The following is a 13692-nucleotide window of genomic DNA, read 5'->3' as shown; positions in this document are numbered from 1 at the left end:
TCATCTCAGTTTCAAAGCTGAAGAGCCAGCGCTGTCCGAAGATGTCTCCGTGGTCATGTGGCCGGCATGACTCAACGCCAAAGGCGCACGGAACGCTGTTCCCTTCCCACCAAAGGTGGCCCCTATTTTTCTACTTGCATTTTTTACCTGCTTTCGAACTGCTAGGTTGGCAGAAGCAGGGACAAGTCACGGGAGCTCACCCCGTTACGCGGCACTCGGGATTCGAACCGCTGAACTGCCCACCTTTCGATCGACAAGCTCAGCGCCTTAGCCACTGAGCCACCGCGTCCCTTTTACTTTACTTTAGTACATACCGTATGCCTATTCAAACTCCCAGATTCTCTTCTAATTTCTTTGTTTCCTATCTTAGTGAGGATTCGACGTCTCAGCTGCTTAAATTGCCCTTTTTGTAAGTATATGCTTGCTTTATTACGGTCTGTTCATATATCGCATACTAGATTGTGTTGTTTCTCTGTGTCTCATAATACATGTGGGTATATCCATAATTCTTTATGTATTTATGTATGTATGTATGTATGTATGTATGTATGTATATATGTATGTATGTATGTATGTATGCATTTATTCATTTATTTATTTGATTTATTTGATTTATATTGCCGCCTATTCGCCCATGGGAAATAAGTATTTATCTATTTATTATTTTGTCATGTTTACGTAGTGTATATTGAAAGTGGAGACCCTTTGAAAGCTGTACACAAATTTCATTTTAATTTATGGACGATTAGTGTACATTAAAAGTGAAAACAAAGTTATTCTGAGTCTAAGTTCTAAGTCTAAATCAATGATGCTGTTGTGGCTTGTTGGCAGCCGGCTCTTCCAGCAGCCGAATCAGAGGAGGAGGAGGAGGAGGAGGTGTGGGAGTCAAGGTCAGCATCAAGGCAACCTGAGAGCTCCGAGGGGGAGGAGGGAATGGAGCTGGCAGAAGAGAAAGAGACAGAGACAGAGGAGGAGTCTGGGCCGTCCGTCAGCCCTCAGATGGAGAGTCAACAGCCCCCAGGTCTGGAGGTGGCTGATGAGGAAGAGGAGGAACAGCTGGGTCCAGTGCCTGACATATGGATTTACAGAAGGCAGAGGAGAGGAGAGCAGTGGAAATCTATGGGCCGGTCCTTCGGACGGAAGAGCCACCACTGCTAGCGAAGCCCCACCCTACCTCTGGGGATAAAAGGCAGGGGGCAGAGATGAATAGATATGGCAGGCAACTATTCATCTCCCAGCTGGATGGACTTATTAGCCTACAATGAGAGAGAAACTTTTTTCCTGGGCTGCCGGCACTCCTAATAAGGGAATCTTTGAGTTCACTTCAGAGGGTTTGTCGTGTTTAGGGAGCTGGGTCAGAACAGATGCTTAGTTGCTAACAAAGGATCAAAATTGCTTTTGCAGGTGGCACGACAAATCGTACAATTTGCATTATGTTCTATTCACGATGTTAGAGAACTCGGTGTCCAAACTCTACATTCTGCGGAGGCATACGGACATTTCAAGGTAGCGTAGCAAACTGAGCGTGTCTCGTTCTCTTTTTTTTTCCCCAACACAATTCTCCCAAAAAAACATCTTTAGACACCTCCTAATAAACCGTTTTATGTTTTTCTGATATTTGTAGGTCCACGAATAACGGACTGCTCGCTGTGGAGTTTGGAAATTTTCTGAACAGAAGCCTTAACGAAAGTAATGAAACAAGGTTAGTCTATGAAAACCTTCCACAACTCGATGAAGGAATGCGATGATTCGTAGAATTATAAAAATGTTCAATTGTGGTGTGTTGGTTAAGTTACAGCAGTTCAAAAAAGGGCTAACACAGCTCTAAGAATAGCATAGCATAGAATAGCATAGCATAGCATAGCATAGCATAGCATAGCATAGCATAGCATAGCATAGCATAGAAATCAAAATATAGAATAGAATAGAAATCAGAATAGAGAATAGAATACAGAATGTAATGAATAGAATACAGTGGAATGGAATGAAATAGAATGCAATAGAGGAGAGGAGAGAGAAGAGAAGAGAAGAGAAGAGAAGAGAAGAGAAGAGAAGAGAAGAGAAGAGAAGAGAAGAAGAGAATTCTTTATTGGCCAAGTGTGATTGGACACACAAGGAATTTGTCTTTGGTGCATAGGCTCTCAGGGTGCATAAAAGAAAAAATACACTCGTCAAGAATCATAAGGTACAACACTTAATTATTGTCATAGGGTACAAATAAGCAATCAGGAAACAATATAAATATAAATCATAAGGATCCAAGCAACAAAGTTACAGTCATAAGTGGAAGGAGATGGGAAGTGGGAACGATGAGAAGATTAATAGTAATGCAGACTTAGTGAATAGTTTGACAGTGTTGAGGGAATTAGTTGTTAAGCAGAGTGATGGTGTTCGGGAATAAAACTGTCCTTGTGTCTAGTTGTTCTGGTGTGCAGTGCTCTATAGCGTCATTTGAGGGTAGGAGTTGAAACATTTATGTCCAGGATGCGAGGGGTCTGTAGATATTTTCACAGCCCTCTTTTTGACTCGTGCAGTGTACAGGTCCTCCATGGAAGGCAGGTTGGTAGCCATTGTTTTTTCTGCAGTTCTAATTATCCTCCGAAGTCTCTGTCCGTCTTGTTGGGTTGCAGAGCCAAACCAGACAATTATAATAAAGGTGCAGATGACATGGAAGAACTTAAAAATCTGGCAAAAAGATTTTTTTAAAAAAGCAATTTAACTACCGATTCAGCCAAATCGGCCCGAACCAGCTGAATCCCATCACTAGCCTTTACTATGAAACCTTGCGATAATCCCCCCATCTGTATTTCTGTGGGTGAAACTTGATTTTATTTCTTGGTCTCCAGCTCCTACAGCTGTCTGGATGCTCATTTTTACGACGACGAAACGATAACGGTCATCCTGGTGGAAAATTCAGAACAAGAGGGGAAGGAACGGATTTTGGCTCAGTTACCTTTGTCATCCATCTGTACGGAGGGGAACCAGGACACGGGGTTTAACTGGAATTCTGGTCAAAGGTGAGAGCCCAAACGTTGAGGCAATTTCATCTTTTCAGATTGAACCGTCCGTTTATTTATTTGAAGGGTCTCTAACCCTCTTCTACCTGCAAGGGATTAAAAAAATACATTTAAGTACCGTGTTTCTCCAAAAATACGACCTACCCCAAAAACAAGCCCTAGCTCGATTTTCATGCCTACACCTAATATAAACCCTACCCCAAAAATAAGCGTTAGTTAAGTCCTGCCCACTGTCTGGTTGTACGAGCTGGGGTGAGGCACATGCGTAAAAATCAAGTTAGGGTGGGGGGGGAGCTGTCCCATTCACCCCGCACCCATTTACTTTAGGACTGTCACAACTGGGTTCCCACACTCCGACACCTTTCGCACATCTACTTGACTTCTTCTGCGGCTGCTCGTGGCAGGACACCGTCAGTGCCACAACTCACACGCAATGGCACAACGCACCACGCAGCCTGCTGCAAGCGGCAGCACCCGCATGGATGAGCCATGCAGCGTCTGGCGCGAGTGGCCACGGAAGTCATCCAGCAGCTCAACAGGTGTCGGGGCATGGGAGGTGTGACTTCGGTGGTCCTAAAGTAAGCGGATAAGACATCCCCCCAAAAATAAGACCTGGTGCTTATTTTGAAGCCCAAAAGAAAATAAGACCAGGTCTTATTTTTGGGGAAACACGGTATAATGTGAGTGAGGTAATGAAAGCAAGAATCCACAACGAAAACAAAGAATCAGGATTGGGGATAAAATGCTTAGCAGTGTCTGACCAAAATAAGTCTCTAGGCCTCTGTTTCTCAACGTTGGCAGCTTGAAGATGGGTGGACTTCAACTCCCAGAATTCCCCAGCTGGGGAATTCTGGGAGTTGAAGTCCACCCATCTTCAAGCTGCCAAGATGGAGGAACACTGCTTCGGAGCCTTTTTGGAAAAAATCTACATCTTAACCGGGATCTGGAAGGTTATCCAGAACAGGAACTCTCTCCTCCAAGAGTCAGGTTCTTCACAGGAGCGAAATAGAATTCACTGCAGGATGAATAAAATAATCTCCAATAAAATAAATAGAGAACATCTCCTGAAAACCTCCCCTTAATGTGAGGTGCAGAGAAACAGGAGATATTCTCAGGCAGTCTTCTGACTCCAATCTTCTTATTCTCTCCTGTGGAACAATCTGCCACTTTCCCCAAATCAAGAGGCAACTAGACTTCCTCGGTTTTTCTTTGAAGACGTTTCGCTTCTCATCCGAGAAGCTTCTTCTGCTCTGACTGGATGGTGGGGAACGGAAGGATTTACCGTATTTTTCGGAGTATAAGGCATACTTTTTCCTCTCCTAAAAGAGGCTGAAAATTTGAGTGCGTCTTATACTCCAAATGTAGCTTTTTCGAAACTTTTTTTCAGCCCTAATGAGTCGCTATCTCCTGCTTTGCCTGCTCCCTCCGACTCTCAGCTGTGCTTTAGAAGCTTTTTTTCAGTGAAGCGATCTTCCGTGCTTTGCCTGCTCCCTCCGACTCTCAGCTGTGAAGCTTTTTTTCAGCCCTAACGAGTCGCTATCTCCTGCTTTGCCTGCTCCCTCCAACTCTCAGCTGTGCTTTAGAAGCTTTTTTTCAGTGAAGCGATCTTCTGTGCTTTGCCTGCTCCCTCCGACTCTCAGCTGTGAAGCTTTTTTTCAGCCCTAAGGAGGCGCTAGCAAGTGAAGCGATTTCCGTGATTTGCCTGCTTTTCTCATTGCTTCTCTCTCCAAAGATCCGTTGTGCTTTAGAAGCTGTTTTTTATCCCCAAGCAGGGGATAAATAACGAGCAAACTAATGTGCTGAAGCTGACCAGACTAAGGACGCTAGCCAGGTGAATATACCTGGTAGGCAGACTCCCCCCCCCCCCCATTTTCCTCCCAAAAAATTAAACTGCATCTTATACTCCGGTGCGTCTTATACTCCGAAAAATACGGTATATTCCTTCAATCTTTTATAAACTTCCGAGTGGCCTCAATGGCTCTCTAAAAGGACGCAAATGACCAGCTGTCTGCAAGGAGTATCAATCCTTCCCTTCCCCACCATCCGGTCAGAGCTGAAGAAGCTTCTTGGAATGAGAAGCGAAACGTCTTCAAAAGAAAAACAAGAAACTCCAGTTGCCTCCCGAAAAAAACAACCCTGACTTGGATGACTGAGAATCTCCACAGACATTGAGTCACCCGTTGTGTTAAGTAAATCTGGCTTCCCTGTTGACTTGGAGTGTCAGAAGGTCACAAAACGGGATCATGTGACACCGGGACGCTGCAACTGGCATAAGTACATGCCAGTTGCCATGCTTCTAAAATTTTGATCACGTGATCACCGGGAGGCTGCAATGGTTTTAAGTGTGAAAAACGGTCATAAGTCACTTTTTTCAGCGACATAACTTTGAACGGTCAGTAAACGAACCGTTGCAAGTCGAGGGCTACTAGGGGTGAACTGCAGGCGTTCCTCTAACTTGGTTTTCTCCTGGCTGTTAGGTTAGACATGCAGCGGGAAAGCATTCCTACCTGTACCGTCACCCCAGAGACTCAGTGGAGGGTGCTGGAGAATATGAAGGCTAACTACGTCACAGTGAACGGAATCCGGAAAGTGTCTTGCGTTGTGAGTGTCGTCGTTTCTTCAAGGATACAAATGGGTTGTCTCCTTGACGGTTGGGCTGTCAGGGAGCAGAATGGGATAACTCAGTGGGGCCAACTCGTCACGGCCAATTCGCGGTGGGACAACCCTCCGTGATCAACTCGCTGCGGGCCAATTCAACAATTCAATTTACATATTTAAAGTAATTAAGACAATATTTTATTTTATTTTATTTTATTTTATTTTATTTTTTATTTTATTTTATTTCGGCTGGCGACACCCAGGGGGAGGGCCTTCTCTGTGGGAGCCCCTGCCCTGTGGAATGAACTGCCCCCGGAAATGCATAAGATCTCCGACCTCCGTGTATTTCGCTGTGCCCTCAAGACCCTGCTGTTCCGCCAAGCCAGGCTATCAATGTAATGATTTTTAAATTGGGTGTTTTAAATTTTGGGGGTTTTAAATCTGAGCCGAAATTATGTAATAATTTTAATTATTTTTAACTGGTGTTTGTCTTTGTGTTTTTAATAGGCTGTACACCGTCCTGAGTCCTTCGGGAGAAGGGCGGTATAGAAATAAAATTATTTTATTTATTTATTTATTTATTTATTTATTTATTTATTTATTTATTATTTGTTTATTTTTATTTTATTTATTTTTATTTTATATTTTATATTATTTTATCTGATTATTTTATTTATTTTATTTTATTTTGTCATTCACATTTCATTTCGTCCTTCCTTTCGGCATCCTTTCTTTAATGATTCTATTCCATTGTTTCTTCAATATTAATCTAACCCTTGTCCCGCAGAGAGTTGGCCACACCGAGTTATCCTAGATCCGTGATGACGAACCTATGGCACACGTGCCACCATATCAGTGGGCATGTGAGCTCAGCTTCCGGTAGGACTGGAAGTTGTCAAATGGGCTGTTTTCAGCCTCTGGAGGACCTCCGGGGGTGGGGAAGGCTGTTTTCGCCCTCCCAGACTCCTAGAGAGATCCTGGAGCCAGGTGAGAAAGAAAAACGGGCCTACCAGGCCATTGCGTGCCAGGAGTGGGGTGAGCGGGGGGGGGGTTGGCGTGCACATGCGCGCAGGCGGGGACCATAGAATTATGGGTGTGGCCACGCACATACGTGACCCCCCTGCCCCTTCCCTTCCTGGCATGCGATGGCAAAAAGGTTAGCCATCACTGTCTTAGACTCATCAGGAAGAGGTTAAATTTTTCTCCATCAACCTCAGAAGAATTAACATTTTTAGGGGTCGCCGCGGAAGAAGAATCCATGACTATTAATGACTGCGGTTGAACTCAAAATTTCCATTGCTAACCGAGACGGTTGTTAAGTGAGTTTTGCCCCATTTTACAACCTTTCTCGGCACAATTGTTAAGGGAATCGCTGTGGTTAGTAAGTTAGCAACCCAGTTGTTAAGTGAATCTATCTTCCCCATCGACTTTGCTTGTCACGAGGTCGCCAAAGGGGACCCCGGGATACTGCAACTGTCACGAGTACATGCCAGTTGCAAAGCTTTTCAATTTTGATCACGTGATCACGGGGGATGCTGCAACAGTCACAAGTGTGAAAAACGTCCGTAAGTCACTTTTTTCAGTGCCGTTGTAACTTCAAACAGTCATTCAACGAAAGGTTCTAACTCGAGAACTGTCTGTATTCCATGGAGGAAGGCTATGTCCCAGGGGTGAAATGCTTCCGGTTCAGACCGGATCGCCCGATCCGGTAGCGATCGTGGCGGGTGGTTCAGAGAACCGGTAGCGATCGTGGCACGAGGCTCCGCCCACCCTCCCGATTGTCATTACTTCCTGATTTTAACCAGGAAGTAATGTGTTTTGTACTCTCTGCACATGTGCAGAAGATTTTGCTTTTTTGCTTTTAAAAGTAAAAAAAAAAGGCTCTTGACGATCACAGCTGAGCTGTGCAATCGTCAGAGCCTTTTTTTTAACCTTGTAAAAGCATTTTTTGTTTACAACCTATTCGCTCGTAAACCGGTTCAGATTTCACCATTGGTATGTCCATCTTATTTTTATGCCACCACCAATTTGTTTATCTTATTTATTTTATATGATATTTCACTCCTTTTCTCTGCTTCTGGTTTTGGGATGCTTACTCGTTTTTGTTTGTTTCATGCTGGTTTCTATTTCTACGCCTACGCCAGAAATAAAAACCATCGTAAAAATTGGAAGGTTTCTGAACAACAACAGAGGTTGAAAAAGTTATTTGGGGAGACACCAGTAAGTCATGAGCTTTTAGACCGATAACAATTCAGGAGACTGGTTTCTAAATAACCACTCTTTAAGCTTTTCCGTTATCCACGAAGAGACTCGGAATTAGCCTGTTCCCAGAAAGGAGTTTTAAAAAAGAGAATAAAAAAGAACCTTGACTGGTTTTGAATGATAGAATAATCCAGTGGACAAATTCTTGTAACGCCATCTCTCATTCACCTCAGTTTATCTTGTTATCTTCCTTGGGGGAGAAAAAAAACCCAAAATTGCTTTTAGTTTTAGGGTGACGGCACCCAAGCTGGTGACGAAATATCTCTGTCCTAAATACTGAAAGTTCAGTTCTGAGGTAGTTGGCTTTGAAATTCAACCGTCCTTCATGTCTTCCTAGCTAAGTTCGAACCTACGGCACATCCGCGTGTTTGAAATGGATGAAGACGACGGAGAAGCTGAGGAAGAGGAAGAGGAGGAAGCCCCTCAGGCTCTCGGCCTATCCCAAGAAGAACTCAACCAGTCAACAAACACGGCTGAAGGAGAATAGGCCTTGGCTCAGCTGAGCTGGGAGGTGAGGTGCCGCCAAGAACTTCTAAGATGGAAAGAAATGTTCATTTCAAGGTTTTAGACATTAGAGCCAAGAACTGGGGAATGTGGTCCTGCTGTTGGAAGATGGAAGATACGGGAAAAACTGTATGGTTTTTCAAATTCACATTCTACCAACCTCTGTTCCTTGGGTTATGGCTCCGTTGTCTGAATAATACAAATGGAAACAAACGAGTCTTCAGACAGACAGAATAACAGAGTTGGAAGGAACTTTATAGGTCTGTGATGGTGAACCTATGACACATGTGGTGGAAGTGGCACACAGAGCCATCTCTCCAGGCACGTGAGCCATCACCCGTTGCTCTTCCGAGTTTCAGCACGCCAGCCAGCTGGTCTTCACATGCACGGGAGCATTGGAAACTGGAAGAATAGTTGCCCGGAGCACATGCGCACGCCGGGAAGAGAATCTTCCAATTTCCAGCATGTGCACCGGCCAGCTGGTCTTCACGCACACGTGCACGCCGAAAACTGGAAGACCAGGTAGCCGGTGCACATGCGTGTGCCAGAAACCAGAATATCATCTTCCCGGTACGTACATGTGCAGCGGATAGCTGCTTTTCTGATTTTTGGCATATGCGTGCATGCGCTCTCCCGTTTCGGCGCTTGGTGCCAAAAAGGTTCACCAACACTATTATAGGTCATTTAGTCCATTCCGCTACTTCAGATACTCCTGCCAACATGGTTCTGCTTTTGATATTCCCGCGGTTTTCTAAACTCCATTGTCCCTCTTGTTTTTCTAAAGAAGTTAACCTCCTTTAGATCTCACCCTTTTGTCATTACAGGACGCATTGATGTGTCGTTTTGCAAGTTTTGCCGGCGTCACACGGGAGGACGGCCGGGGAAGTAACCTCCTAACCGTGGCCACCATCGTCTTCAAAACGCAGTGTAAAGGAAAATAAAAAGGAAGTTTTAATTTTGTAAATTGTGCTTTTCAGTTGCGCTTTTCGTTTCACCACCCCTGTCTCACCGACGCTTCCATCGTCGAATAATTTCTCGGGTGCTTTAATCCAAAACAAATGTTCTTTTACAACTTTAGTGTTTGCCTGCTGCTAAATCAAGTAATCTCAAAGAATGTCGTTTTAGATAACTTCGGAGAAGCTTCATCATTCAGTTTCTGGTAATTTCCAGCATTGTGTCAAGGATTATGAAAGAGAGAGGGTTTATATATATATATATTTCCAATTAAGGCATGGAAGCATAAGGTGCCATTCAGCTATAAAAATCCAGTGAGTCAAATTTAGGTTGGAAAGCTATTTCAAGTGTGTGTTGAATAATGATGAATGCTTGATTTCTAACCTCAAGAACACAACTAATATCACTCAAATCAATACAATTCCTCCTGGAAACTGCAAACAAGCAATAATAATAATAATAATAATAATAATAATAATAATAATAATAATAATAATAATAATAATATATGAACTGGGTTTTTAAAGGCACTCTCTTGCCCTTAGGGCAAGATTAATTAATGTCCAAGGGTTCTCGATACAGAATTACAATCAGAATATCATAAATTCCCACGTTAAAAAGTATAATTGGGCCATAACAACATCAAAATTGAAATAGCTTTGTACTTAACATCATCATTATCAAGACCGGAGGTGGTATTCAGCCGGTTCAGACCGGTTCGAGCGAAGCGGTAGCAGAAATAAACCCTATTTATTTGAGGCCGGGCGCACGCGTGGAAGGAGCAAAGAACATGCGCGGAAGGCTGGGTGCAGGCGCGGAAGGCGCGCGAAGTGAGCGGGCATGCAGGGGTGCGGCGAACGGGTGGTAACAAAACGTGAAACCCACCTCTGATCAAAGACGATACATTTCAGCAAGCTGCCAAATTACCGCAGCTCAGTATTTTATAGCGTCCGCAGAGTTGGGAGGGAGGGTGGGGAAATTTCATAAGAATCTCATCTATGGAAAGACTCCGCTCTCGTAAAGATGGTAATACTGAAACGTGAATTCCTATCCCGTTGTGTAGAATTCTTGAGTCAGGAACGATTAGCACGTATGTGCAATGGGAACCTTTATCTGATCATGGTTCAACCTGGTCCACCATCTTGCTACATGAGCTCCGGAAAGCAGATCAAGACAAATATTATGCCATGTGTTTAAAAAAACGTTTCCTCGTTTGCAAGGCCATCTTGCGAGTCTACAACTCAACTTAGAAGAAGAATGAGAAATCGCAATCCCCCTTATGAATAAAAGGAAGGTATTCCTTGACCAAGAAGCCAAGAAGGTCTAATGACGACTTTGGTTTTGCCTAAAATCCATAAGGGCGTCGTTTCAAATGACGGGCTCTGCGGAATATCTCTGGATCGGCAGAAATTCTTTTCCGTTCTCTGTCCAGCAATGCGAGCGGCCTTGAATGCACTTCGATTTTTACATTATCTTGCAGAATAATTCCTAGAGATAAGCATCAAGGGCAAAGGTGACGGCACACTTCAAAGAGAGTGACTTGTTTGTTCCAGACTAAAGTGTCAGATTGACCCAGAATTTCCACGAACGTAAGAGTAGTAAAATTGTATTGCTTTCGTAAAGATAAGATTGACTTCTTTTCTTTTCCTTACATGTCATGGCACAAGGTTATGTACAGTAGTGGCCAAAATTGTGTAAATCTTTTGGGGGAAAAGTGTATTTTCTAAAACTAGCTAATAACCCTTTTTTGGGGGGGGGAGTAGTGCCATAAAATTATACATCAGGGGAAAGATAATCTAATCAAGAATGTCATGCAATAACTTTAATGAAGGATTTGCTGTTAAAATAGCAGTTACAGTGTAAAGAAGTAAAGTGAAACACGTAGAAAAAACGAGATATACAAAAATGATCACCATGTCATTTAATACTTCGTTGGGTAACCTTCATCATGAATGACGAACTTACAACGTCTTCCCGTGAAGGGAACCAAGCCTTTGAGTTCTGCAGCTGTTATCATGTGAAACCAAGACGGAATGATGGCTTCTATTAACTGGGTTTTATTGCTGGGTTGCAAGTTCTGACTAACCAGTTTTTTTAATCGGCTCCATAGATTTTCAATTGGGTTAAGAAGGTCTGGGCTCTTCTCAGGCCATTCCAGGAGTGGAATAGGATTCTCTCGAAACTCCCCCCAAAAAAGTGGTGTTATTAGCCATCAAACCTCAAAAATACACTTTTCCCAAAAGGTTTCCACAATTTTGGCCACTAGTGTATGTAACCAGAGGTGGGCTTCAAAAATGTTAACAATGGGTTCTCTGCCTGGTTGCTGGGTGGGCGTGGCCATGGTGGGCGTGGCCTAGTCGGCCTCCTGCACCACGGCGTGGGGGTGGGGGCGTTTTTTTCCCTCCCTGGGCTCCAGAGGTTTTCCTCGAGCCTCCGGGAGGGCAAAAACGGCCTCCCCAGGCTCCACTTCCAGCTTTTCCAAACTTCCGGTAGGCCTATTTTTCGCCCTCTCTGAGCCTTCCCTGCACTTCCCTGCATCCAAAATAGGCCGCGTGGGAATTCCTGGGAGGGGCAGGGTGGGGTGGGCAGGGCCTGCCAGGAGTGGGATTTTGGCGTTCTCCGAACTGCACAAAATCTTAGCTAGAGGTTCTGCCGAACCCCTGCGAACCCCCAGCAGCCTACCCCTGTATGTAGCTGATCTGGGAAGGGTTTTCTCTGATTCAGTCAGAATGTCCAAATGTTATTAGATTTCAGGGAATTTAGAGCAACTCTAAATCTCAATCTCTCTCTCCTTCTCCCTCTCATCTATTTAGAGAGGCCAAGTTTTTTTTTTCTTTTTGAGGGGAAAGCAAGACTACCACCACCGTAAAAGCAAAATAGTGGAAAACAAAGATCCTTAAATACTTTCTTAGACAAAAGCAATGTTTTTTTTAAAAGAACTCCAAAGTGGTGCAGAGGAATCATACTCTCCCTCCCCACCCCCACCAGTGGTCGAATTGAATTTTTTTTACTACCGGTTCTGTGGGCGTGGCTTGGCTTGGCTTGGTGGGCGTGGCAGGGTAAGGATACTGCAAGATCTCCATTCCCTTCCCACTCTGGGGCCAGCCAGAGGTGGTATTTGCCGGTTCTCCGAACTACTCAAAATTTCCGCTACTGGTTCTCTGAACTACTCAAAATTTCTGCTACCGGTTCTCCAAACTACTCAAACTTTCCGCTACCGGTTCTCTGAACTACTCAAAATTTCCGCTACCGGTTCTCCGGACTACTCAAAATTTCCACTACCGATTCTCCAAACTACTCAAAATTTCCACTACTGGTTCTCTGAACTACTCAAAATTTCTGCTACTGGTTCTCCGAACTACTCAAAATCTCCGCTACCGGTTCTCCAAACTACTCAAAATTTCCACTACCAGTTCTCCAGAACCTGCTGAATAGCACCCCTGTCTCAATCTCTCTCTCTCTCTCTCATCTATTTAGGGTCTCCAACCTTGGCAACTTTAAGACTTATAGACTTCAACTCCCAGAATTCCTGGGAGTTGAAGTTGAAGCAAAGCTGGCTGAGGAATTCTGGGAGTTGAAGTCCGCAAGTCTTAAAGTTGCCAAGGTTGGAGACTCCTGATTCCAAGGGGTTCCCCCCCCCCTTTTGGAGGGGAAAGCAAAACTACCACCACTGTAAAAGCAAAATAGTGGAAAACAAAGACACTGAAATATCACACAAAAGCAACAGTTTTTAAAAAGAACCTCAAAGTGGTGCAGTGGAAACATAGTCCACCCCCTACCCACCCACCCTATATCAATCACTATAGTTAGCAATATTATCTTATGTTTCATTTCTCCATCACCGAGGCGTTGCAAGAACTACTGGACGGATCCCTAAAAGTGCAGGAAGGGAGGCTTTCCCCGACTCTCCTGTTGTCCTACAGTGCTGTCATTTTAATCTCAATCATACTGAAGACACACCAAATACTTTTGAAGACCGCTTCCTCTTCTGCCCGAAAACCACAAAATAATACTTAATCTTGGCTTGGTCTTACACACTCGTAGCAACAGCGAAGGAGCTTCTGTTTTCTTTGCAGGGTGAATTGGCAAATATATATTCATTCGGCTGTTTTGTCTTTATTAGCCCCTCAACAACTTTTGTGGTGACAGTGGAAATGGGAGGAGGAAGCGCAATTGATGCTCTCTCTTTTTTAAAAAAAAGTTTTTTTATTTATATCAAACATAAAAAAACAAAAACAAAATATAAAATCTCCATCATTCAAATACAATCACAAACAGTATGTCGATCGGTTAGAATTCTTTTGTGCTCAGTCTCTCATCCCAATTTTCAAATTAATTAGTTTCTCTCGTTTAACAA

The 13692-nt window shown here is 43.8% G+C and overlaps 1 protein-coding gene across 1 annotated transcript in view; it reads left to right on the top strand.

The window, feature by feature from the left end:
• Window positions 1-9345, top strand: part of ANAPC4 (anaphase promoting complex subunit 4) — a 45875-nt gene extending 36530 nt beyond the window's left edge. Inside the window, exons 25-31 of the mRNA XM_087875544.1 lie at window positions 371-409; window positions 1405-1506; window positions 1625-1702; window positions 2847-3017; window positions 5495-5618; window positions 8215-8388; window positions 9206-9345. Of these exons, the coding sequence (XP_087731670.1) occupies window positions 371-409; window positions 1405-1506; window positions 1625-1702; window positions 2847-3017; window positions 5495-5618; window positions 8215-8364 (664 nt within the window). The 3' untranslated portion in view covers window positions 8365-8388; window positions 9206-9345. The remainder of the gene's footprint in view (window positions 1-370; window positions 410-1404; window positions 1507-1624; window positions 1703-2846; window positions 3018-5494; window positions 5619-8214; window positions 8389-9205) is intronic.
• Window positions 9346-13692: the final 4347 nt, after the last annotated feature.

Source organism: Pantherophis guttatus, chromosome 8 (assembly GCF_059756535.1).
Source record: "Pantherophis guttatus breed Tessera chromosome 8, ASM5975653v1, whole genome shotgun sequence".
NCBI classification, from domain to species: domain Eukaryota; kingdom Metazoa; phylum Chordata; class Lepidosauria; order Squamata; family Colubridae; genus Pantherophis; species Pantherophis guttatus.
This window is presented reverse-complemented; position numbering and strand designations above follow the sequence as displayed.